General features: G+C 38.9%; 1 protein-coding gene across 3 annotated transcripts in view; it reads left to right on the top strand.

Moving 5' to 3' along the window:
• Window positions 1-24,618, top strand: part of pde8b (phosphodiesterase 8B) — a 56,406-nt gene that overhangs the window by 19,540 nt on the left and 12,248 nt on the right. For all 3 annotated transcript variants that reach the window (XM_085414450.1, XM_085414449.1, XM_085414448.1), the window contains 18 exons: window positions 3,179-3,235; window positions 9,359-9,549; window positions 11,032-11,091; window positions 12,090-12,147; window positions 12,432-12,520; window positions 12,652-12,730; window positions 13,165-13,305; window positions 13,393-13,481; window positions 13,562-13,616; window positions 17,376-17,427; window positions 18,465-18,542; window positions 19,233-19,309; window positions 19,907-20,071; window positions 21,535-21,580; window positions 22,306-22,435; window positions 22,618-22,816; window positions 23,500-23,717; window positions 23,850-23,988. In XM_085414450.1, coding sequence (XP_085270576.1) covers window positions 3,179-3,235; window positions 9,359-9,549; window positions 11,032-11,091; window positions 12,090-12,147; window positions 12,432-12,520; window positions 12,652-12,730; window positions 13,165-13,305; window positions 13,393-13,481; window positions 13,562-13,616; window positions 17,376-17,427; window positions 18,465-18,542; window positions 19,233-19,309; window positions 19,907-20,071; window positions 21,535-21,580; window positions 22,306-22,435; window positions 22,618-22,816; window positions 23,500-23,717; window positions 23,850-23,988 — 1,923 coding nt within the window. The remainder of the gene's footprint in view (window positions 1-3,178; window positions 3,236-9,358; window positions 9,550-11,031; window positions 11,092-12,089; window positions 12,148-12,431; window positions 12,521-12,651; window positions 12,731-13,164; window positions 13,306-13,392; window positions 13,482-13,561; window positions 13,617-17,375; window positions 17,428-18,464; window positions 18,543-19,232; window positions 19,310-19,906; window positions 20,072-21,534; window positions 21,581-22,305; window positions 22,436-22,617; window positions 22,817-23,499; window positions 23,718-23,849; window positions 23,989-24,618) is intronic.

Below are 24,618 nucleotides of genomic sequence, written 5' to 3'. Positions count from 1 at the left end.
TTACCCGTGAAAGTGGTCTGCTCAGCTGCTGTGGAACGATGGCGGCGTGAACGCCGTTTTCTCCGGGAAGGAGGGGGAGGAGACGTGCCAGCCCGCGAATCCTCCAGCGGACCGGGCTGAACCTCCTCCGAGTCTTCATAGTGGAGAGGCCGATCCGGGCGGACGTGTACGGTGGAAACGAGGAAGTCCTGGATGAGAGGGTGTAGCGCATCAAATAGCCAGGGAAGTCCAGAAACCATCCTCTGCAGACGGATGGCTAACTCCTCCTGGTATTCTTCAAAGGGCAGCGCAAACCATTCCTGGCATAGAAACTCCACCGCATAGATCATGTCCTCCCGGAGCTCAGCGGAGGGATTATGAGTTGCTGGGTCCATTGTCTGGTTGCGTCCTTCTGTCACAATACGGCCGTGTGCAGGCAAGAGTAGGACCCAAACGCAAACTCACAGAGTCAAAAGGTAAACTCAAAAAACACAGCTTTATTGCTGGCGTGAAGTGGGACACGAAAAACAACACAAACTAAACTGGGAAAACTAAAGCACAAGGAGCCACAGGGAAAAATCACACAGCTATGAGGGAGGACGCAACACTGACAAAGAGAAACATGGGGCTTAAATACACTGAGGGATAACGAGGGGGAATGAGACACAGAAGGAGAGCACAGCTGGGAGTAATCAGGCTGGACGAGACAAGGGAAGCAAAACTAGAAACACTCACATGAGGCATGGACCTTCAAAGTATAACAGGAAACTCACTGACTGAAATCTAAACATGCAAACTCAACAGCAACTGGGGAGACAGAACATAGGAACCTGAAACATGGTACAAAAACATCACAGTAGACATAACATGGAACACAGGGAAGCCATATTACAAAGCCAAAGAACTAAACCTATGGTAACCATAACTGAAATCTAGGGAAACAGGAAGCAGTACAACAAAAGACTCAAAACATAATCCATAATATAAAAACACGAGATCTCTTCAAAATAAAACTGGAAACATGAGAGGAAGACATGACAACATAAGACAACAGACATGAAACACACGAAGGGCAAGGGAGACTTCACAGGGGTTGAAATACACAAGAGGGAACTAATAAGCAAATGAACATAGGAGACATGAGCTTAAACATACTATAAACATCAAAATGAACTAAAACTCAAAACACTGGGCCATAAGACCCAGGACCGTGACAATGTTAAGTTTAATCCACGTATTACTTTTTACAGGTGCTTTACAGTAACAGCGACTAGTTCTCTTCTTACTGTGAAGCAGAAAAATCACAAAGCACTTTGCACACCTGCTTTGCATTTGCTGGAAAATGACAGAACTTCACCAAGTTATTACTGAGAAAAAATTAAACATATTGTCTCCACTATATTACAATCAGGCATTCCATATATAACTCTGTCTCCCTCTCTCTCTTTCTGTGCACATGCTTTATTATTTTTTCAAGTTAGTAGTTTTGCTTTAGTTGAAAATGCACATGCTCTTGTGCATGAGTAAACTGTGGTACTTTGTCATTTGCAAGACAACATGGGACAATGGGTGTTTTTCTGTGTGTGCTTTTATGGGGGGGGTTTTTCAGCCTACGTGGCTCAGAGGTGAAACAGTGCTGGACTTTATACATATGAGGCTGAAAAGGTTCAGGGGCACTAAATGGAAATATGCAAAGATGGGTTAATGTGTGCCCAATAGACTGCATTTAAAAGAAAAGAGATAGAAGAATATGCAATGGATGTAGCATCCAGCCAGTGTGGAAGTGACCAACTCAGATGTAATGTAAAGACACAGTTATCTGTTGGTTGGTGCTGAGCAACAGACTAGAAAAACTAGAGTGTAAACTTCACACAACAGCCTATGATATTAGTCAGAGATGCTAATTTTGCTGCATTTTAACATAGATGTTAAAACCTCAAGTGGCTATTTGACAAATTGTCATTTTTGCCACTTCCCCATTAGTTTCAGTTTTCAGTCCTGGAAGTCGCTGTTTGCTTTAATAAAATTAAGCTTCTTATATTTCAAGTGCTGTACCAGAAGTCTTGATGTTTGTGATAGTGGCTTCTTGAAATGTGGGCAGAAATATGTTCAGCTTCAAGCCTAAGCACCACTGACAAATAATGCTGTAATGATGGGTGGTTAAGTCATCGACTGCTGCCCGCCTCACTGCTTTAGTCATACAATTTGTATGACTGCGAGTAGAGTTTGTGTATAGCATGCGTTATTATGGCACTGGTGCTTCTTGTGGAATTAACAGACATCCTCCTCCCACTCTTTCTCCATCTCTCTCTCTGTTTACATGTAGAAAGAGTACAAGCTTCTCTCCATGGGGAGGGGAATTTTAATACTGAGTGTTTAAAAGTCTGTGTTTATGAACACTTTAGCAGCAAAAGGCATTCAATAACAAGTTCCATTTTTAATGAGAAAAAAAGCCACTAATACAAAGAAAGAAAGAAATAACTGGGTATTGCACACATGTTGGCCACTATGATACAGTATGATATGGTGCACTGCTGACTCAATGTGTATTTTGAAGTGTGGTGTAAGCATGTGTGTGCATGCATATGCTCAAGAGATGCACATGTAGCTGAGTTGCTTATTCACATCAGAGTGACGCATGTGCTTAAGGAGCCTGCTGAAGCTGTCCAGACAAGCTGCAAAAACACACGCACACACATATAGAGCGCAGAATGTGATGCTCCTGCAGTGGGATTATCAGGTAAACCTGTGAGTTCAATCTGCGGCTGGTGGTTAATACCTTCTAAAGAAGTTTGTAGCGGGCGGCTCCATTCTGGATTGGTGTTGTGGCATGAAAATATGCGTGTCTGCAGCATAGAAGAGTCATCACAAAATCTGTAGTTAAGGCTCCAGACATACAGATATTTGTTGTAGATTTAAAAGGCTATTTGTTATCCTGTTTGACTTCACGCATCTGGCTTGTAAGAGGAAGTACTTGGCTTGTTGCACTGGGGACTGAACGTGGGTGGTAAGGAAGACGATTAAAGTTTGTGAAGTGCAGCGGGGGCAGACAGGTTGTGGAAGGAAAAGCAATATGCTAATATGCTGCTGGACATTAATGGTAAAATGGTAAGAAATATTCACAGCTTTTTGCTCTGTCTGTATTTTTTTTTAAGTGAGTGATTTATCCATTCTCAGTGCTGTCATGTTTCTTCAACAGGTTTCAGCTACAGAAGAATGTGTAGGACCCATGAGATTGTCTCAAGAGCCAATTCAGGTAAGAGTAAGACAGCCCGTTGGGTCATGTTCATATCTAATGTTTAAGAACAACTGATGAGTGCAGTTTATGGCACCAAATTTCCACCCCCATAAGTGTAATTTAGTCTCCTAGATAAACAAAACGGATTCAAAATGTACTATGAATTCCCTGTTTGTGTCCAGTTGGAATTTCTATATGCAACTTCATTTAAAACAGGGAAAAACAAATACACTGCCTATGCTACTTATACCATTTATACTGCTTATAGTTTATATCACATTAGGACTTCTTCAGATTTTATCCCAGAAAAAAATCCTTCCATCTCTACTAAAGGACGAGAATACTTTTGCAGATTGATTTTTATTCGTAAAGTGACTTTATCCACAGTGTGGTTAACAGTATTTGCTGTGATAATGATTTACCTGACTAAAGTTGTTGAAGATAAATTTACTTTTTTGATTTAAAGTAAAATATGATCTTAGCCACATAAACCCTGTTTGCCTTTGTAGTCCAAAATGTTCTTTTGTATGTCCCCGAAATAATATCTTCTATCCCTTGCGTTGCATTCATTCTTGAATCAGTGCTCTAAGACATATTTGCTGTGATGTTTTCTGGATATAGTTTGCCATTTTAGATTAATTTTATGCATCTTAAATACCTGTAGACACCTTGTCTGTCCTCTGTAATTTCGGTCTAGCTAAGATTTCATCTTGCCTATCAAGAACTCGAGTAATATTGTGAGGTTAGGCAGGGTTGAGTCAGGGACTGTCTGTACTCATCTTCTGGTTAGGGATTAGGACATGTGCTAACAAGATTTATCCTTATGTAACAGAGAAAGTAAGAGCTCTAGGTGACTAGCTGGTTAGATTACAAAGCATTCCTTATTCCAGCAGTTCTGCTACTTTATTAGCTGCTCGTTTATTGCTTTTATTTGATTTGCTTTGGTTTGAGCTGTGCTGCTTTGACCCATCTCCGGGGGGTTTTGAGTTCAGTTCAGCTCCCACTCCAGTGTGGTGATGTGAGAGGCCTGGCATGCCACTCGTGTTCATGCTGAGCTAAAGAATCCCACTCTATCCCTTCACCCTCCTCCTTATTTACCAAACCCAAAAGCACTATAGCTTGAAATCTCTGGCAGCATGCAAGCAGGTGGTGGGACCGAGGGCTTTATTAAAAAGCCTTTTTTGACTTCATCTCATGGCCCATAAAACCCTAAAACTGCTCTTTTCGTTTTACGTCCAACCTTCTGCTGGATCCATGACCTGAGTCGCTCCTCCTCTACTTCACTCCTTCCACAGGAACAGAGAGATGAAAAGAGAGATAAAATGTTCTGCAGCAGAGAGTTATATATTGTGGGTTTTCCTTGACATTTACTATTACTGCCTAGTGGCCCTGGAGAGTTTCAGATTTGCTACATACCTCCTCCATCAGCTTATCTAATGCTTCATGTGGTTTCACTTGTTACACACATAATTAATAATCTAAAGTGCATTGTAATTATATCGCAGATTCATGTAAAGAAAGGTAATTCTGTTGTTGAAAACTTTTGTCATTTTGTATCTTTAAACTTTTAATGCCTTTTTGTGTGTAAGCTCAACTATATAAACAACTGCAATTGCAGTTGAAGCTGTTGCTCAAATAATTCATGTGTTCATCAGCAGAATCCTTAATGGAAGGAAGTTTTATCATTGGTTTACTAAAAATAAGAGCTTGTTAAATGTAAAAGCAATGTTTCTGTGTCTAATTAATCCTTGACAATTTTATATGTAAGTTAAAGGCATCACACCTTTGATTTGCATCTAGTTTATCGTGATATGTTGAAAAACAACTCACTCATACAGACTTTGTGTCCTCTAACTTTGACACAGATTTACTTGGTTATTTATTTATCTGAAATAAGTCCTCAGACATTTATTTATTTATTGCAATTCTTTTCTTTTTAAAAGATTTTCCATGTGGATATTCAGAAAATGATAAAAATCCAGTTAAAATTGATGGCCATTAACCAAATCCTACCACAACTAGTTAGGTAAGCGGTGTTAGGATTTTGTGCTTCTTATTTTTTGTTTTTCTTTAATTTATTGATAAATTTTTAAAACATGCTTATTGGAGCGCATAAAATTGTACAATGCAAAATGTAATGAGTTTGTTTTAAACTGTTTAAACTGCAGTAGTGCAATTATCATCATTAAGTCATCTTAAAATGGGACTTTAAAGTAATTTGTAATATCTCAACATAAGTAGCAGAGCTAAAATATGCCAAAGTAAAAAAAAAAGAAAGAAAAAAGGTTTAGACTGGAATGCTGACTGAAAGGTAATTTTTAATGAATTCATTACTTTATAATTATATTTAAAAAGCATGAAATCAGTGTTTCATTAACAGCCTGACCTAAACACTGTCTACAATTTTCAAACTAATTCTGGGATGTGTGTGTAATGTGTACGTAGAATATGCTAAGCTGGGAGGTACTCCAAAATATACATGATAAACTATGCAGGTTATAGTTTTGACATCATTCATATGAAGGAAAAAACTTTTTTAACTAACTTTCCCAACTCCCCAGCTATAGTGAGGAAAGTTGCTTTTGTTGTAGTCTTACGTGAGAGTCATCTTACACTCTTGTACTCTCTTTTTATCCCAGTAATATCTAGCTCAGTCAAAACTGTTGTTAACCGCTATTTGAGCTGCTGTTCTGTCTTGTAATTACCTTGGATCTCAATAGGCGTGCACATGTGGAGTTTCTTTTGAGCCACACCTGACAATTCTAATTTTTATCCCACATTTAAATACTGTATCACTGCACACTACAGTTTCCCTGTTCTGCAGTTTTTTATCACTTCATTTTCTAATCTTTGGGGCAGTTTCCATCATATTCATCCAAATTCTACAGAGCTTATGACCTTGTAGTGTCTTGCAACTTCCCCCATTGAGCAAAGCATTGCCAGCAAAGACTTAACCTGCTTGAGAACATGATAAAAACCTCCCCTACTTTCTCCATATCCATTGGCTAAAATCCAGAAAAATGCACATCCTGCAGTGTGTGCTTTTGCATACAAGAGTCGGGACAGGGGAACAAGGGATGATAATGCTGTGCAATCCCAAAAAAGTTGATTGTTAAAATAAAATGCTGGAAAGCTGAAAGAAAAGATTTCATTGGCCAGCCTTTGACCTGATATACAGTTAAATGGCTCAAAGGTAGTTATCCCAGTGACACATCTGTTTGGAAGTCTCCCAGTGTTAAATGGCATCTGACTTGGGTGTGCAAACATGGCAGATTAACCTCTGAACTCTGAAAACAGCAGCAGCCCAGGAGGATAAGCCTTTGTGCTAGCTGAACAGTGTTTTCATGTAAACTTTGAAGGCTGTGACTTAACTGTGTCATTTGGGTGGCTTGATAGGTTTAAAAACTTAAATTGTATTTTAAGGGTATTGTAACCAATTAATTGCATAAACACACATCCATTTGCCTACCATTAACAGTGAGTTGCATTTAGAGAGGCGTCTAGCTCTGACAGATACGATGTTGGTGTGATGGAGTGCAACCATGTGTTTAAATATGTTTGACTGTGTGTATATTAGATGGTGGTATTAAGACCAACGGCGCCTCCTATCAGGCTTGTCATTGGTGACATATTTGGGTGGCAGGTCAGAGATGTGTGCGGTCTGTGTTGTCCCAGGGTACGCTAGGTACTGTGTGTGTGGAATTTCACATGTTAGCACCATGGTTACACAAGCCAGCACAGGATCAAAGACTGTAGATCTTTCACAGGCACTCGAAAATGGGAGCCCATTTTCTCCTCCTGTCCTCTCCTTCTGACATCGTCTTTTGGCAGTCTCACCTCTTCTTTTTCATTTTCTATTGTTTCTGTCGCCGCCTGTGAAGGACAACATATGAACACTCTGAAATGCTCTCTGCCTGATTTTACTGTGGAGAATCATGACTTGGACTCCCTTCTGCTTATTTCACCCACTCACTCATTAGCTTTCCCCTCTCTCTGCTGTGCTTCCATGCACTCTATCTGTCACTCTATCCTTTGTTGTCCTTAGAGGGAGTCAGGAGGTGATGCTGCTGCGAGGCAGAGCTGAGTACTGTTGATTCTGGCTGCAGTCCAGCTGCCTGCGTGTATATGTTGTGTTTCCTCACCACTGTACCAAAGGTGGTTGGTGTGTTCATGGTCAAAACACAGTGTGGGATCTAAAACATGTCCTCACTCTGCAGGTTTCATGTCTGTCATGATTCTGCGCTGCTCAGTTTCAGTCAAAGCAGTAATTCACCTCTTGGAGAAGGCATTACCATGACGTTTACATGATGGCGGTTATTCAGCTATTCATTTCATCCATTTTAAATTTCCCCAGTCAGAATCGGGGGGACAGGCAGGTGGAGACTCTCCTAGCATGCTTTTAACAAAAGATAGAGAGGCACCATGCACAATTTGCCAGCTTATCTAAGGAAAGTCAAGCACACGGATGAGCACACACAATTTCCAATATTTCTCCCAAGCTGCATGCGTGTCTTGGGACTCTGGGAGGAAATCCACAAATCGCCAGAGAGAAAATTAAAACTCAACCCAGAAAAAGCAACAGAGCTGAGACTGAAAATCAAGACTGATGATGACACAGTTGACCATTTTCCCGCTGTTTATTTTTCTCAGTTTTTGATTTTACTCACATCGCTATACTAACAAAACAAATAAAGGTGGTAATACTATGTTTTACTTTACCCAGTTATGCAAGCTTTACAAATGAAGTAGGGTTTTTTAGCTTTTCATTACATCCAGATAAACTTCCTGTTTTGTCAAGCCTACACGAACACTAAGGGAACATTATGTGCTCATTTCAAAATGAAAACCATCACTAGAGACAAATGCCCGATACATTCTTATATATTACTTTCTCAGAAATGTTAAAATTCGATTTCTGTGCATCTATGAATATACTCCTTAGGGCTCATTATTAGACCTCAAGGGAACAACCATTTCAGGGGCCAAACAGATAGATGTTCCCAAGCAAAGTCTCTCTAGGATCTTTGTTCTTCCCGTGCCGAGAGGCTGTTTTTCTGATTTCCTGTTACGGTCCAAAAACATGCATGTTAGGGTAATTGGTGGTTCTAAAATTAGATGTAGGTGTGGATGTGAAAAGGCAGCCTCCATGTGTTCGTCCTGTGATGAACTGCCGACCTCTGTGGACTGTACCGTACATTTTGTTGCATGTCGCCTGTAAAAGGCTCCTGAGATAGACCCCAAGATTAAGATACAAAATTGACACCAGAGGTCCAAGACCAGCCCCTGCAGTGTGCAAACCACCAGATTATAAATACCCTGAAAGAGGGTACAGTGGTAAGACTTAAGAGGTTACTGCCCCCATGACATGCCATCACTAAGGCTATCCCTAAAGGTACAATAACACACTTATTTTATGAGTAATGCATGTTGAAGGTAATAAATTGTTTCTGTTTTTTTAGCCGTTTCTCTATGTACTGTCATGTTTCGTAGCCTTGTAATATAATGATAATAAGATATAGATTGTTCTTAGCAAAAGACAAGAAACAACCAGGCTTGATTTCATAAAATTTGTTGACATTTTAAGCACAGGCAAAGGAAGGAGCTGTTTTTGGTTCCAGTAAGAATAACATTAGGCAGCGATCCTGATGCGAGCAGTATTTCGTGCTTTTTGGTTTCTTCATTAGGGTGGGGCCTCTCTGTTTGCCATTTGCATGTTCTACATGTTTCTTCCCACAGTCCAAAGATATGCATGGTAGATTAAGTGGTGATTTGGATTTAAAACGGTGGATTTGAGCGTAATAATTTTGCATTACGTCAACATAAGGCTGTTTAATTTTTCTTTCATGCAGCCAGTTACTTACTTACTCCATAAACAGTGCATTATGTTAATCTACAAAAAGGGAGGAGTGGATATAATTTAAGCCAGAATTTGTACCTGTTGCTATTCACTGATACATGTCAGTAGCCTCATTTGTCCTGTAACCTTGTGAAAAATGTAACCGGCACATAAAATGTTCTTGGTTTGCTGTCCTGAATAGTGTCCTGTCTGAGTAGTAGACAAAGTGAAATATCTATTTTATAATTATCCCAGCAATAGAAGTACTCTCTTACCCCCATGCCCATTTCCTTGTCTCTCTCCAGGTCTTGCTCGTGTTTGCAAAGGAGGACAGCCAAAGTGATGCCTTCTGGTGGGCCTGTGACCGCGCTGGTTTCAGGTGCAACATTGCACGGACGCCTGAGTCTGCTGTTGAATGTTTCCTAGACAAGCACCATGAGATAATAATCATTGATGGACGTCACTCACGCTATTTTGAGCCTGAAGCTGTTTGCCGGTGAGTGAAGTCTTTCTGACCAGTCACTGGTTCTATATTTTCTGTAATTTCTCTATTTTCACTTCAGTGAATGTTTTGAGAGTGTTTCCTCCCAGCAGCTGGGAGAAGACATTTTAGGAAGTAATTTGGTGTTGTATTACATATTTAAGAGTATATTGATACTTCTTTAATGTTTGGAAACCATCTCCTTAAACTGAAAAAGAAAAAAATACTAGCAAAGAAATGATTTAACCAAATCCACATTTTTGCACGTAATCATGTGCAATATATAGATCAAACTACATCAGTCAAAAGTTATAGCAAGGAGCAGTGAGTACTGAAGCTCCTATAGCTTTCGGACTCTGTTGTGAAGAACTGGTTGGTGCCATCTGGTGTTCACTGAAAGCAACACAGAAGTCTACAACTTGAAACCTGATGCTCCAAGTTATATTTACAGATTTCTTTATTCAGTTTTTCTCCAAAAGGAAGTACAAGATATTTGACTTCCCAAGTTATAGGAAGCCATAGTTGAGCAGGCACTAAAGTGAGTCTGCACTTTGCTGACATGAAATCAGCCAAAAGCCTGAAAAAGCTTTTTTTGCCCATTTGTCCAAAGTGGCCGTGGCTGTGCTGGCAGCTTTTCAAAAGTATATGCGCCTGCGAAATGATCCCGTTCACTCCCAGTCCTGTGCCAGATGTTAAATCCTTACTGCTCATAGAGTTGTGTGCATTTGTTTATTCATTTACTTATTTATTTACTGAGAACGACCTGTAGTCCTGTGTTCTGGATACGTAAATAACATGACTTTCAGGTTTTCAAGTCAGCTTATTCTTTGTTTTAATAAATAAATCGAAGCTGGATGTTCCTTCGATTTTTTGGCATCTATTTAAAGAAAAACTTTATTCCATATTATTTTTAGCCAAGACAAGTGACTACTACTTATGTGTTTGATTTAGTTTTCCTCCAGACCTTTTAGTTATTGGCCTATAGTAAAAAGCTGTGCCCATATATTTTCTTGTGATTTATTTTAAGTGCTTCGTTATTTCCTCAAGTAAAGGAACAGATCCATTTATCTCCCCTGTCTCCAGAATACCACAGTTTGGCAACTCCTCCCTGTTTCCTCCTTCGCTCCTTTCCTCAATGTGTTTTTTTTTTTTTTTTTTTGCCTTTTCCACCTCCCGTCCTTATCCACCATGAGGATCTCTTCCATAATCCATTCCTTCTGTTCCTGCTTTCATTCTCTAACACTGCATACTCATTCCTCCTCCACCTCCTGGCCCCTTTCCCTTACGCTTTGCCAGTGGCCTTGTGGCTTTGTGGCCAATCCTCTGAGGTACATGTTTGGTTTGGTGTTTCTGTGTAAAACGCAGAAATGTTCTGTCCTCCTTTTGAAGCAATGACATCAACCCCCAAATCTGTCCACATGTTTGTCCTGTACATGAGTCCAAGCCACTTTTCCTGAACTCCTGCTGACTTTGTATCTGTATTTGTGTTATTTTCAGGATGATCCGTGCCACAAAGCCCTCTGAAAACACAGTTATTCTAGCTGTTGTGCCACAAAAGTAAGTCTGAGTTAATCTTCTTTGTAAATTTTAATATTCTGTGTTAATAATTAATTAGAAAATTATTCACATAAGACTTTAAGGTCTTTAAGGCTCAACTTCAAAACAAACTTCAGATGTTTACAGTATCCCATTAGTATGGATGCCTTTGAATGGGGTAGTCTTTCAAAGGCATTTTATCTTACTATGTTGGGTTCATGTACAGCATTACACTTTTTTTAACCATATTAAGCAACCATGAACTCTATCAGGTTCATTTTTTAACTAGACTTTTAATTTGAAAATCAGCACATCAACCGATTATTCCAACACTTTCCAAAAAAAAAGTTATTCCTCAAAATATTTTCATATATTTTTATATAATTCTCTTAAAATCTGCAAGGTCAACAGCAACCTGTCTACGGTTATGGTTGGATGGTGGATTTTATTTTAGTCACATGGTAAACAGACAAATTTTCAGTTGCGAGATGATGTTATAATTTAGTATTACTTTTTGATTTTAAGATTGTTTGTTCAAAATAGAAGAAATGTCTATTAAAAAAGGATGGGTATCAACCAAATGCAAGAACTTTTTTTTTTTCAATAATATGACTTTGCTGTTGAAAATCTTCTTGTCTCCTCACCCTCAACCCAGTCACGGCAGATGGCTCCGCCCCCCTGAGCCTGGTTCAGCCGGAGGCTTCTTCCTGTTAAAAGGGAGTTTTTTTTACCACTGTTGCCAAGTGCTTGCTCATAGGGGGTTGTCAGATTTTGGGGATTTTCTCTATATTATTGTAGAGTCTTTACCTTACATTGCAAACTCCATTGAAACAATTGTTATTTTCAATTGGTGCTGTTCATTTTGGATGCAATCACTCATATTAAAAAAAAGTTGACTGACTTTTGAGAGTTTAAACTGCACAGTTTTCCATTCATTGTTTGAGCAGACCACTCCAAGCATGATTTTGAAAAATGATTGTGGTTGCAGATGGTAATCATTCTTTTCTGTCACTGTATAGACCGTCTGACCAAGAAGAGCCATCTGTTCTTCCTCTCCTCTGCGCTGGATTTAGCAGAGTACGTCCAACAACTTTTGCCTGTGCTTGTGACTTTGTTTATATCAGATGCAGCCCTCAATGTGTTATGCTTGTTTCTCCTTGAGGCGTTTCATTGATCATCTAAAGGTTTTAAACACTTAAACAGCAGCGTGTTGCCAGTTTTGAAAGAGGCACTTATTGTCCATGTTTTTTAATGGTGTGAAAATGACGTTGGAGGTTTCAATACGATTTGCTACTGACTCATTCAATCTTTCCACCCCCTTTCTCTCCTTCAAATGTCACTTAACCTTGTTTGGCCTCCAGAGGTTTGTGGAGAACAACAGTGTGTCAGCATGCTATAATGAGCTCATACAGATGGAGCATGGAGAGGTGCGCTGCCAGTTCAAACTCAGGTACAAGTGGAGGGCAAAGACACATAGATCATATCATGCAATTATGTGAACATGCACAGACATATACTGTGTAAGTGTTCTTTGGTACTGACTTTCCTAATTCTTAGTCTGGTGGCTTTATTCATCCACAGGGCTTGTAATTCCATCTTCACTGCCTTGGAGCACTGCCAAGAAGCTGTGGAGATCACCAGTGAGGACCACATAATACAGGTAAACATATTACACACCTTCCAACGCAGCAAAAGCTTTTCTTTAAATCACAAAGCTAGTGATAGTCAGTATTTGTGTAATATCTGTGGCTTTCATCCTCAAGTAGTTAATCCAAAAAAACTGTGTATGACTTTAATACCTTTACATATAAACTGTGTCTCTCTTAGTTTTTGTCTTGGTCGCGGCAATTGTGAAATAAATAGAAACACAACAAAGCATCACATTTACAGATTTTACATACATTAACAACAATGTGCTACATAAAAAAGTCGAAGTCGAGTCACCGCAAAACAGCATGTACCTCCTTATAGACAGATTATCCTTTCCCCCTCTGTATGGGGAAGAGGTGATCAGGGAAATTTAGACATAAGAGGACAATAAGAAAAATATACAACTTTTTCCTTTAATCTAATAGTTTTGTGGTTATTTCACAGTACGTGAATCCAGCATTTGAACGGATGATGGGCTATCACAAAGGGGAATTGATCGGGAAAGAACTGACTGAACTTCCCAAGAGTGACAAGAACAGAGCTGATCTGCTGGACACCATCAACAACTGTATCAAAAAAGGAAAGGTCAGTCCTGTACCCATTCATCTCCATCCAACCTATCTGTGAGATCTGACAGCATTTCATACCCTGACTGGTCTGTCGTCTCTGAAGGAATGGCAGGGCATTTATTATGCCAGAAAGAAATCAGGGGACAGTATACAACAGCATGTGAGGATAACACCAGTCATCGGCCAAGGAGGGTAAGCCAAGTTAAACAAGCGAACGTTGTTAGTGTACAGCTCCTAGAAAGAAATCTCTGATTCCTGTCCTCTTCCCACAGGAAAATTCGACATTTTGTAGCCATCAAGAGACCGCATATTGACAACAACAATCAGGTTGGTGAAATGATCATCTGATCGTTTACTCTGAAAAGTTTCCTTCCACCCAAGGCAGGGACAATCATTTCCATCAGTTTGTCACTAACACTGCAAAAAAGAAATACCAATCTGAATTTTAGTATGAGTGAGGCATGGCTAATTCTTTAATAATACTGTACCTAGTGTAGAAGCTAATTGTACAAACCTTGGCAAAGGAGAGGTCATTATACAAGGAGTGAAACAGGAGCTTCGGCAATAACAACTAGAAGTTAAAGGTTTTAATCAAATATTTACTCATTCAGGTACTTAAGGATTCTAATGTGGGACTCTCTTTCTTTGCTTACTTGGGGTTTTGGTTGGGTTTTGCTATAGCCACATCTTTAAATGATTCGGTTCTAATATATTTATGTAGTGCCAAATCACAATAACAACCACCTATGAGCAAGCAATTGGCAACAGTGGGAAGAAAAACTCCCTTGTAACAGGAAGAAACCTCCCAACAGAACCAGACTCAGAAAGCGGCAGCTATCTGCCGCAACCAAGTTGGGGGTGAGGAGACAAGAACAATTTCAACAACAAAGTCATATTGTTGAAAAAAAAAATCATATTCTTGTGTTTGGTTATTACCCATCCCTAAATGAAAAATATTCAGCTCCTACGTGCAGGTGCTTGTAGTTGAAAAAAGAAGAAGAAGAAGAAGAAGAAGAAGAAGAAGAAGAAGAAGAAGAAGAAAACGGGCAGCTACAAAATATTATTTGTGTTGTGGAGCTTAAACAAATGTCAAACTATCAGCAGCGCTAATGCTGCAGTGCTTTTTGGCCCAATCAAGTCTGGTGATGAAATATACCACTGAGTCCAAACTGCACTTAGTCACTGATTGCAAACTCTGCTGGCAGTTACATCTATATAAATGCGTCAAATGATCTGTAGGCTAAAGTGTCAGATTTACTTCAATACCTCAACAAAACATGTGGGCTCACAGGCTTCCAGCACTATTGAGCACCATGCACAGCTACTCTGAAGCAGGTGCCGCTACGCTCAGCTGGGTTCCCAGCCAATAACGTCATACTATGCTAAGCTACAGCTAAGCACCAGGATCTCCCACTAAGGCCTAAGGAAGGCGAGCAGCCAGGCACCAAGGCTATTTATACCCTGGGCAAAGCTGCACAGGCACTAGGTTTAGCTCATTGCTCTCTTTCATCGTGTGTGCATAAGGTGAGTCAGCCACTGACATTTGACTGCCAAAGCCAAATGGCACTCATTCCTGCTTGTCGGGGCTGGGAATCCTTAGGCATGGCAGCGACTGATCCGATTCTAGTCATCCCCCACAACCTAAGATGTGCAGTGTCAAACTGGATGGTATTATCACAGTGTCATTTCTAGATTTTATTCATTTTTTACCACAAATTACCATAGAGAATTGATGCAAAGAAGCAACAAAGTTTTAGCATTTGATGGCTCTCTAGAACTAAATCATGACCCGAGGCATGTAGTACATCTTCACTGAGATTATCTATTTGACAACCCAAGGCCACAAAGGCCATTTCAGGATACCATTTATGTGACATTGGATACCCGCTTAAGATCTTTTCCTCTGAGCACTTAAAGCCCCACATTACTCCTCATCTTTTCCCACCCAGATGTTTGGCTGTAGACCATGGTTTCCGTTTCATTGTGTTGTTTAGTTAGCACTCCAGACTTACAGCAGGTTTTGGGTCAGTTTTGTTTGTCTTTCCCCTCATTATAATCTCAACTATTACAAGCTTTAGCCAAGCCAATTTAAAAGATGTTTAGATGTCTGCTTGTGCTTTGCAGCCCAAGAAGAACATTAAATTGTAGCCAGTTAAATCTGGAAACTTTGCATGTCATTAGACATGTTTACACTGTCTTAATCCTATTTACTCAGTATGAGACACACTCAATGCCTAATACTTTATACCCCCTTTGCTTAAAACTTTAAGCAAAGGGGGTATAAAGAAAGACCAACTAGCCAATTCTATGAGATTGAAATGGATTTTAAAAATGACATGTAGCTGAAGTGTTCAAGGGATAGTTTTCATTGCTCCATAGCGAAATTACACGTTCCTAAATATGTAAAAATGATTTACAGTTATAGACAGTGTTTGTATACATGCATAAATGATTGCATAAACATGCAGGTTGCGCTGTCAGCAAGTTGCATAGGTGCAGTGAGTCACTGGGTAAGGAAAATCTTCTTAACCTGATTAGAGGCTCTACCCATCCGAAGAACCTGAGTGTGACTAACAGGATGTACCATGCAAATTGTTACCTATATAAATATGCTGTATTAAATATATGCATGCAAACACACATATATATTGAGAGAGAGGCAGACACAGCAAACAAGTTTCTTGTATTTTGCTCGTTTGTGTTGTTGTGTTTGCACATCTCTGTTGCTTGTGGGGCTCGCACACAAGAATTTCACTCGCATGTGCTGTGCCAGTGTGCCTGCACATGTGATGTGACAATAAAAGTGATTTGATTTGAAATACACAAAAGCTCATAGCCATGAGTTATGCCTTTCCAAACATTTGTGAAAGAATGGGGCATTCTAAAAGGTTCACTGAATCACGTGTAGTAGTTACTGTAATAGAATGTGACAATGGTACTGGGTCAGTTCTTGAAATTCCTTCCTTCCTAGATATTCCATAATCAACCTTAAGAGACATTATTGCAAAGTGGAAACATTTGGGAACCACAGCACCTGAGCCACAAAGTAGGAGACCATGTAAAGTTGCTGAGTGCAAAGAAGTGCACAGCGAAAAAAAGTTTTCCATCGGTGTGCAGACTTCAGACTCCTTTAACATCAGCATGAAAACCGTGTACCAAGAGCTTCAGGGCATGAGCAGGGAACTCCCACACATGACCTTAGCACAAAAAAGAAAATAACAGAATAAGCTGCTTAGCATTGGCAGAGGACATTTTGCAAGTTCTTAATGGGCACAACCCACGTAATCAACTCTGTTGCTCCACCCACAGATGTGTTTTACTTACAAGGAAATAAAATTTATTCCCAAGAAGCACTCTTACAATAAAGACATAATCCACCAAACACAAATTTCTTAACTTTTTAAAAAATAAATGAATCTATGATTTAGTGCATTGAAATGTATGTTACCATTAGCTTGACTCATAAGAATTGTATAAATATCACTATATAAAGAATCAAACGCAATTAGCATACTGCTAGTGTCACTGCGCTTGAGCCTATAGTGTGTGTTAACATGCTAAGTAGTTACTAGTTTTTAGTCTTTGAATTAAGAAGTGCTATGTCACTGATACAGAGACAGGGTGGGTTTATATTTATTAAGATCTTGTCCTGCAGACATACATTTTATGATATGCCATTTTTATACTACATAAATCCATTCTGATCAAACACGTTGGTAACACACTGGATCACTTTGCAGGCTATCCACTTTACTTACTTAACGACTTTAATACTGTATTCATAGTCATACTGAATTCTCCAGTCATACATAGGTTGTATTCACAATGCTCTGTTATAGTAATACAAACCTGTATATTCCTTGCAGTTCCTTTGCCTAAATCAATAATTTTTATAGACTGCTATATCTTAACAATGATACAGAAGGCTGAAATAAGATTGGAACAAATTCTTAAAATATACAGAATGTTAAAATAAATCCAGCATTTTGCTTTAGCCCCAAATGCGTCTGATTATATCCATCACAGTAAATGCATATCCACAGTGCGCACCTAAATTTTAATCATCTCTTGCTCTCTGTCCACCAGCTCCACAAGTTCAACAAGGAGGAGAGATACAGCGGGGAAAATTCTCACTCAGGTATCTTACAACATTTTTTTTTCTTTCACAGTTCCTTTATCTCTTAATTGCAGAGGTGTATTTTATGGTTCTCGCAAGTAGAACTAATAGATAAATATAGAATGATATGGAATTATTTTCGGATAGGCTCCATTTGGAGAAGGTAAATTATAGAGTTCATCCACAATGGTCTGACAATGAGAAAATAGGATGGATCATCTCAAACTGGTTTCTTGAATATGACAGCGGGCTGTACTCAAATGCATAAGGCATTGTAACCTTGGTTCTCTGAGTGAGAGAATGTCACATATTCTGAGTGGAGAGATAGTCTCGATATGATAGAGAACTCCCGTTTCACCGCATCCCAAAGGTGTTCTGTAACCAACCGTTTTACATCATGGATGTGTAGCCAACAAACATAAAGCAAATGCATGTGGAGCAGAATTTTTGAGGACTGTTTTCTGCACCTTGTCGAATCTTTGTCACAAAGAATTAAAGCAGTTCTGAAGGAAAAAGGGGATCCTACCCAGTACTAGTAAAGTGTATCTAGTAAAGTGGCTGTTAAGTGTATTAAATTAAATTAAATCAAATCAAGCAGCTAAAGCAAAAGTATTATCTATGCAGAATATATAAATGACACTGTTGGTTTAATAATTTTTGGTTCATTAATGTGTATTTCATTTTAATGTTGCACATGTAGATGACTTATTAACTGCTGGGTAACCTTATTTCCAGTATTTAAGACTGCAGACTGTTACGTAGCTTTAGCTTTAAAATAAATGTGATGGAGTATAAAGTAAAACACTGTAAATGCAATGGAGTTGAAGCAGAATGCTGAATAACAGTGAACTTTAAACAAGCTACAAGTACATTAAAACTGTACTCGAGCTAAGTCCTTGAGTAAATCTACTTTGTTAAATTCCGCTGTCCTATCCATGCTCTCTTTAAATGTCAGTGGATATTGTAAGGGGGTCACCAAAGTAAACAAGTCCACGTTTGTTATTATTCTCAAAGATGAAATTACTTGATCGTATTACATGCATTACTTCCATCCGCAGAGTGCTATTCTCTACGACACCGAGACAGAAGAAAAGATTCGATGGACGACCGATCGGTGAGCTCCCGTAGTAGTGACGGTAAGGATATTTAAAATGTGTTTTACGTTTTTGAGCCTCTGTTTAAATTGGTACAACTCTAGTTTGCGCCACTCCAAAAGCACAACCAGACATCTAAACATATTTTCAATTGGCTTGGCTAAAGCTGATAACAGTTAAGATTATAATGAGGAGAAGATAAACAAAACAGGCCCCAATCCTGATGTACGGCAAGTGTGGAGCGCTAACTAAACAACACAATGTAACGGGAGCCATGGTCTACAGCTAAATATCTGAAGAAGATGTTTGAACACAAAACAACCGTAGTAGATTGAACATAATAAAAAAATGTGAATAAAGCAAAGGAGAACACAAAATAGGAGTGGGTAAAGAAAGAATGAAGGAATGATTGGAGATAGCGAATGAGAGAGTGAGTCAGACTGTGTTATGGTAGGTGCTTGAACTAAAGAGATCGTACAGAGAGATGTTGAGGGCTGATAACATGCATACCTCCCTCTTCCACTCACTTTGACGCAGCTGCTATTTTAAGTTATCTCAGCTGCATGCTGCTTCTCCTCTGCTCACCCTCAAAATATTTTCTCTTGCTCTTTTTTATCTCTTTCATTCATGAGCATTTTGATGAAAGCCAAAATCGTGTTATTATTACTGATAATCCACAAGCCATAATATAGTGATCACAATACCAATACCATAATGTTTTCTACATTGCAGCTCCCAGTTTACAAAATCGAAGATACTCTTCTGTGGCCAGGATTCATTCTATGACCATTGAGGCTCCAATAACAAAGGTATGCTGCTTTAAGCAGTGGAGTTAATCATTTACAGTAAAATAAACCTTAAATGTACCAAAGCAAATGCTATGTAAAAATGACCAGAAGTCACAACTTGCACTGTGTTTTTATCCTTCGATGCCAGAGACAATATGTTTGTGGGTTGTCTGTCTAGCCCTCAGCATGTACGTTCATCCATCTGTTTTGGGGTTTTTTTTTTTTCATTACAAGAAGTCACAATGACTCAACAAAGAACTTAGAAGACTTAACCTGTTAAAGGTCACTGAAGCTCCGAAAACACTTTTTTTTTCTTGGTTATAACTCTTTAAATTTCATACTCTTTTGATGACAGCATTGTACACAAATAAAATGAAACCTCCGTTTGTGAAAAAGTAAAATAGTGGCATTTTATTTCCAAAGTCAGCTTTATTGTGACTTCATAATGTTTTTCACTGTTGTGGCTGTTGTCCAAGTAACTCAGGAACAAACTGGAAGTGTTTGGACACATTTATAATATCTAACATATCAAGCATTTAGTAGCTTGAGGGACCACCTTTCACAGCAATAACAGGAAGTGCTAACTGCTAACTGGCTACTCTTTTCCCTCATTCCCAGGTAATAAACATCATCAATGCAGCTCAGGAGAGCAGTCCAGTAACGGTAGCCGAAGCTCTGGACCGTGTGTTGGAGATCCTGAGGACCACTGAGCTCTACTCCCCTCAGCTTGCCTCCAAAGAAGATGACCCACACACAAGCGACCTGGTTGGCGGGCTTATGAGTGTAAGAATTAGTTAGTATACGTACTTAAACATTGGTTCGTAAGTTGAGATGCCTGAAACACTTTATAAGGAGACATAAGAAACAGGCTGTTTTTAATCACAGTGTAAAACTGTTACCTCATGCATATAAAATATAAAAAGGTATTTTCATTCAGCCGAGAAATGTTTGCCTTCAGCAATCACGCTTGTGTTTTTGTACTGCCAACAGTTTTTATTTAATTTGAATTTGTTGAATAAGCCCAACTATGAGGTGAGTCACTGCACGCATACATTTCTGTTTTGAAAGCAAGTTTTAGGTTCCAGCAGCAATATTATAGACCGCTGATGCAGTCTATCAGTCAAATTGTTTAATGTATGATTTTTCTCCGCAGTATAGATCTGCTGTGTTTTCTAGTAACTACCAAAAGTACATCAATTCAGTGACAATGTGATGGTAAAGGAGATACCAGCTCTACTTTTCTCCTCCTATTGTTATGGTTCAGGCTCATCCTTCAGGCTCATCTTGTATTCATCTCTCCAAAGAAGTTTTTTCAAAACAGGCTCTTTCTGACAAAGTCTTATCTGGCCTTCATGTTCTTGAAAGTAACCAATGGTTTGCACCTTGTTGTAAACACTGTATGTCCGTTTATGAAGGCGTCTCTTGCTTAAAGACTTTGAGTCTTGACAAAAGTCTTCTTGTCAAGAGGTTTGTCTTAACCAAGAACATAATTCTTTAATTATCCCCTTTAGTTGTCTTTCAGTGTTGCTGTGCATTCATTCTTTTAAAAAATATACCAGATTGTTGATTTGGCCACATCAAAATCTCTCTGATGGGTTTATTTTAGTTCCACTGCTTAATTATGGCCTCCTTCACTTGCATCAATATCTCTGTGGACCTTATAGTTAAGAGTTCCAGTGCAAAGACACCAAATGCAAGTTCAACACTCAAAATCAGCTTCAGAAAGTGCCTTTCTGATGATGGGGTACTGTATATAAAAATATCTAAACTAAACAGTTAATGCAGTACTTTTAAACTCCATTGGTTAAAGCGCTGCACTGAATTACAATAATTGAAACACACTTTTAATGGTATACAGAGGCACAACTACAAAAGAAACTCTGCAAAATAAAGTTTTAAAAAGCTTTCTCTCCTTGGAAGTTTTACTTGTTTCACCATCTCTGTGGGGAGTGGCTCACTTTTGGAAGCAGACTCGAGTGGTCAGTTAGAGAACGGCAGTTTTCTTGTCTTCCATGTTGGGTTTATTTTGATGCTTAGTTAATCCACCAACTCTCCCCAATAAATGCATCTTTCACTCCAGTTTGTTGCACTGTGTGTGCAAGTTGAAATATTGAGCAAGGCTGCCACATTATTTGTTTTGGGGTTCTAATGGAATAGTCAGATGTTAAGAATAATAGGCTCACTGTCTGTCTCAAGAAACAAAATCATTTTCAAAAAATCATTTTCTTCATTTTTTTCCCCTCCAGGATGGGCTGCGCAGACTCTCTGGGAATGAATATGTTTTCTGCAAAAGTAAGTTTTAATGCACTGTAATATCAATGGCAACAAAGAAAAAGAAACAGAGGAATACAGTGGGTACTATTGCACACTGGTGTGTTTTCATGAGTGAATATCCACAACAAGGGGGTGAAAAATCAATATATATTGCACAATAATCCTGTGCATTATGTAAATATTTCAATGTATGTATAAATATATTGGCAACACCGGGGCAATAACTTCATAGTAGCTAGCTGTTAATGAAGCATTAGGTTAAAAACATGTGGGACTAGAGATATGTTTGGGTGTTGCCTTTTGGGTGTTGAATGTGGTCTGTTGTCTTGATGGAATCTCTTGAATAAATATTAAGTTTGAAGTTGTTGTTGGCAGGATGAAAGAGTCGCAATGTTCTTGTAACATTGTAGAGTGTGTATTTTTCCATCTCAGTTTATTACATAACCCCATTATAATGACTACAGTCACAAGAGCACTTAACTGAGAGATGACCCAAAGCAAGAGTCAATTTTCTGAGATATGGTCTAATTTGTCATTATGTTGAAAGCTGTGTCTTTGTAAGTGTAACTGCAACACCACCGGTGCTCCTTCACTTCTCTAAATAATTTTATTGCACACTGTATTGCTACCACAGTCTTTACATTTTCAGAACAACTATTGGTATAAATATTACAGAGCCAACACAGGTACAATAGTTCGTTGGTCTTTTTATGGTGACATTTTTATGTGTGTGTGTCTATTAGACATGAGTCAGAGCCAGCTGGCTATCCCAGTCACTTTGAATGATGTTCCTCCAAACATCGCTGAGATGCTGAATGATGAGGAGTGCTGGGAATTCAACATCCTGGAGCTGGAGGCAGCTACACACAAAAGGTACAAAGATGATTTAATCCAGAGAGTCCAAACAATATCAAATTCCTTGGATTCGAAAAAGCTACGTATGCTTATTGGCTTCAATTCATTTCGTTATCCAGTAGTGATCTGTTTTGCTGCATTTTTCTTACTTTAACCTGTTCCACGCATATTCATCCAGTCCTTTGTGTGATCCCCTGCAGACCACTGACATACCTAGGCCTGAAGATTTGCACAAGTTTTGGAGTGTGTGAGTTCTTAAACTGCTCGGAGGCTACACTGCGCTCCTGGCTGCAGCTCATTGAGGCCAGCTACCACTCCTCTAACTCCTACCACAATTCCACACACGCTGCAGATGTGCTGCACGCTACAGCCTACTTCCTACGCAAAGAGAGAGTCAAGGTTAGAAGAAAAGCACACATATAAACTGAGTGAGCGGCACATGAGAATGATAAATCTAAAACAGGAGATACTAAATAATATATACACATTTAATGAATTGTATATTTTGGTTTATTAAGGAAAATATACCAAAAATATACCCAAAAAAACATGTTATGCTAATAACAAAAAAATGTAATGATACTGTTGATAGAAGATGTTGTTTGCTTATGCAGATTATTTAAAAAAAAACTCTAGATATGTTTGCATACCAGCATTTATTAAAAGGAACACAAGCAAAAAATCTGAATACGATTCATTGTACAATCCCAATTCCAAAAAAGCTGGGATACACATACAGATTAACTGGAATAGGACTGGGCGTCTCTGTTCACGGCACCCCTTGTGTTCTAAAACCAGATAAGCAGCAGAAAATGATGGTGGATGGATTTAAATTCACTTTTTTATTTTATTTGCAATTGCAACTGAAAAAAGCCTCATATAGCATCGTGCAATACAGATATAGTATTTATTATGAAGATTAAATAAAATCCATCCATCCATCATTTTCTGCTACTGGCTTTGGAACACGAGGGGAGCAATCTAAACAGAGATGCCAGGACCTATTCCAGCAAGTTCTTGCATCCATATATGCAGAGCAGTCCAGTACTGATGTGGCCTTTTGTTTCCACTGTTTTCTTCAGAGCAGTCTGGACCAGCTGGATGAGGTGGCAGCACTGATAGCAGCAGCAGTCCACGATGTGGACCACCCAGGCAGGACCAACTCCTTCTTGTGTAATGCAGGTAGTGAACTGGCCATACTCTACAATGACACGGCCGTTCTGGAGAGCCACCACGCAGCCCTCGCCTTCCAGCTCACTGTCCGTGACAGCAAGAGCAACATTTTCAAGAACATCGACAGGTCAGTAGAAGCAGCACACCTGCTTTTTTTTTTCTTTTTGTTTTCTACTTAGTCACAGCTGATTTACATTAGCATGCAGCAACAATGCAGAATGTGAATAGATGCTGATTTTATTTTACCCTTTGCATACAGGACTCAGTTCCGAACGCTGCGACAGGCCATCATAGACATGGTGCTGGCCACAGAGATGACCAGACACTTTGAACACGTCAGCAAATTTGTGAATAGTATCAACAAGCCAATGGCTGCCATAGAGGAGACCAGCACGAGTGTAAGTGTCAGATAGCTTCAGAGACACTCAGTAAGAGCAAATAATAAGGTGTATACATTTTGGAAAAATACTGAATGTAATAAACTTTTTAAAAGAAAAAACAATTAATTACAACAATTAATAATTCTATCTCGACTATTATATATGTGTTAACCCCATAAAGCCTGAAATATGAACTCATTGTAGCCAGAATGTTCTAATCTTTGAAACTGGAGTGTTTATTGAAGGACAAGAAATGAAATATCAATTTTAAATTTGATTAGTTTTAATTTGTATCATTCTTTTGCTGCAAAAACTCCCAAAACCTCATGCATTGAATACTGGAGGGGGAAACTGTGACTGAGATTAAAATTTGATTAACTGGTCAGCAGTAGTTTGCTTAGTCTGCCGAAGGATGAAGGCCTGGGGAGAAAAAGAGCAACACTTCCTGTTTGGTTTACTTTTCTTTTTCTTTTTCTTTTTTTGCAAACAATACAAATGGTTCCACATTAGCTCTTTCCAGGAAACGTTCCAGGAAGTTATTAGAAATCAGAGTTACAAAACAGATATGTGATGAGACTATATGTCTCAGTATATGTGTTTGTGTGTCTTATGTCCTTCATTTTTCTGGATGTCCCAGATGGTTATATC

Source organism: Rhamphochromis longiceps, linkage group LG7, assembly GCF_057381845.1.
Source record: "Rhamphochromis longiceps isolate RC_006_pf linkage group LG7, R_longiceps_female_GT1.1, whole genome shotgun sequence".
Classification (NCBI taxonomy): domain Eukaryota; kingdom Metazoa; phylum Chordata; class Actinopteri; order Cichliformes; family Cichlidae; genus Rhamphochromis; species Rhamphochromis longiceps.
Note: the sequence above shows the minus strand (reverse complement) of the source record. Positions and strands in the feature narration are given on the sequence as shown.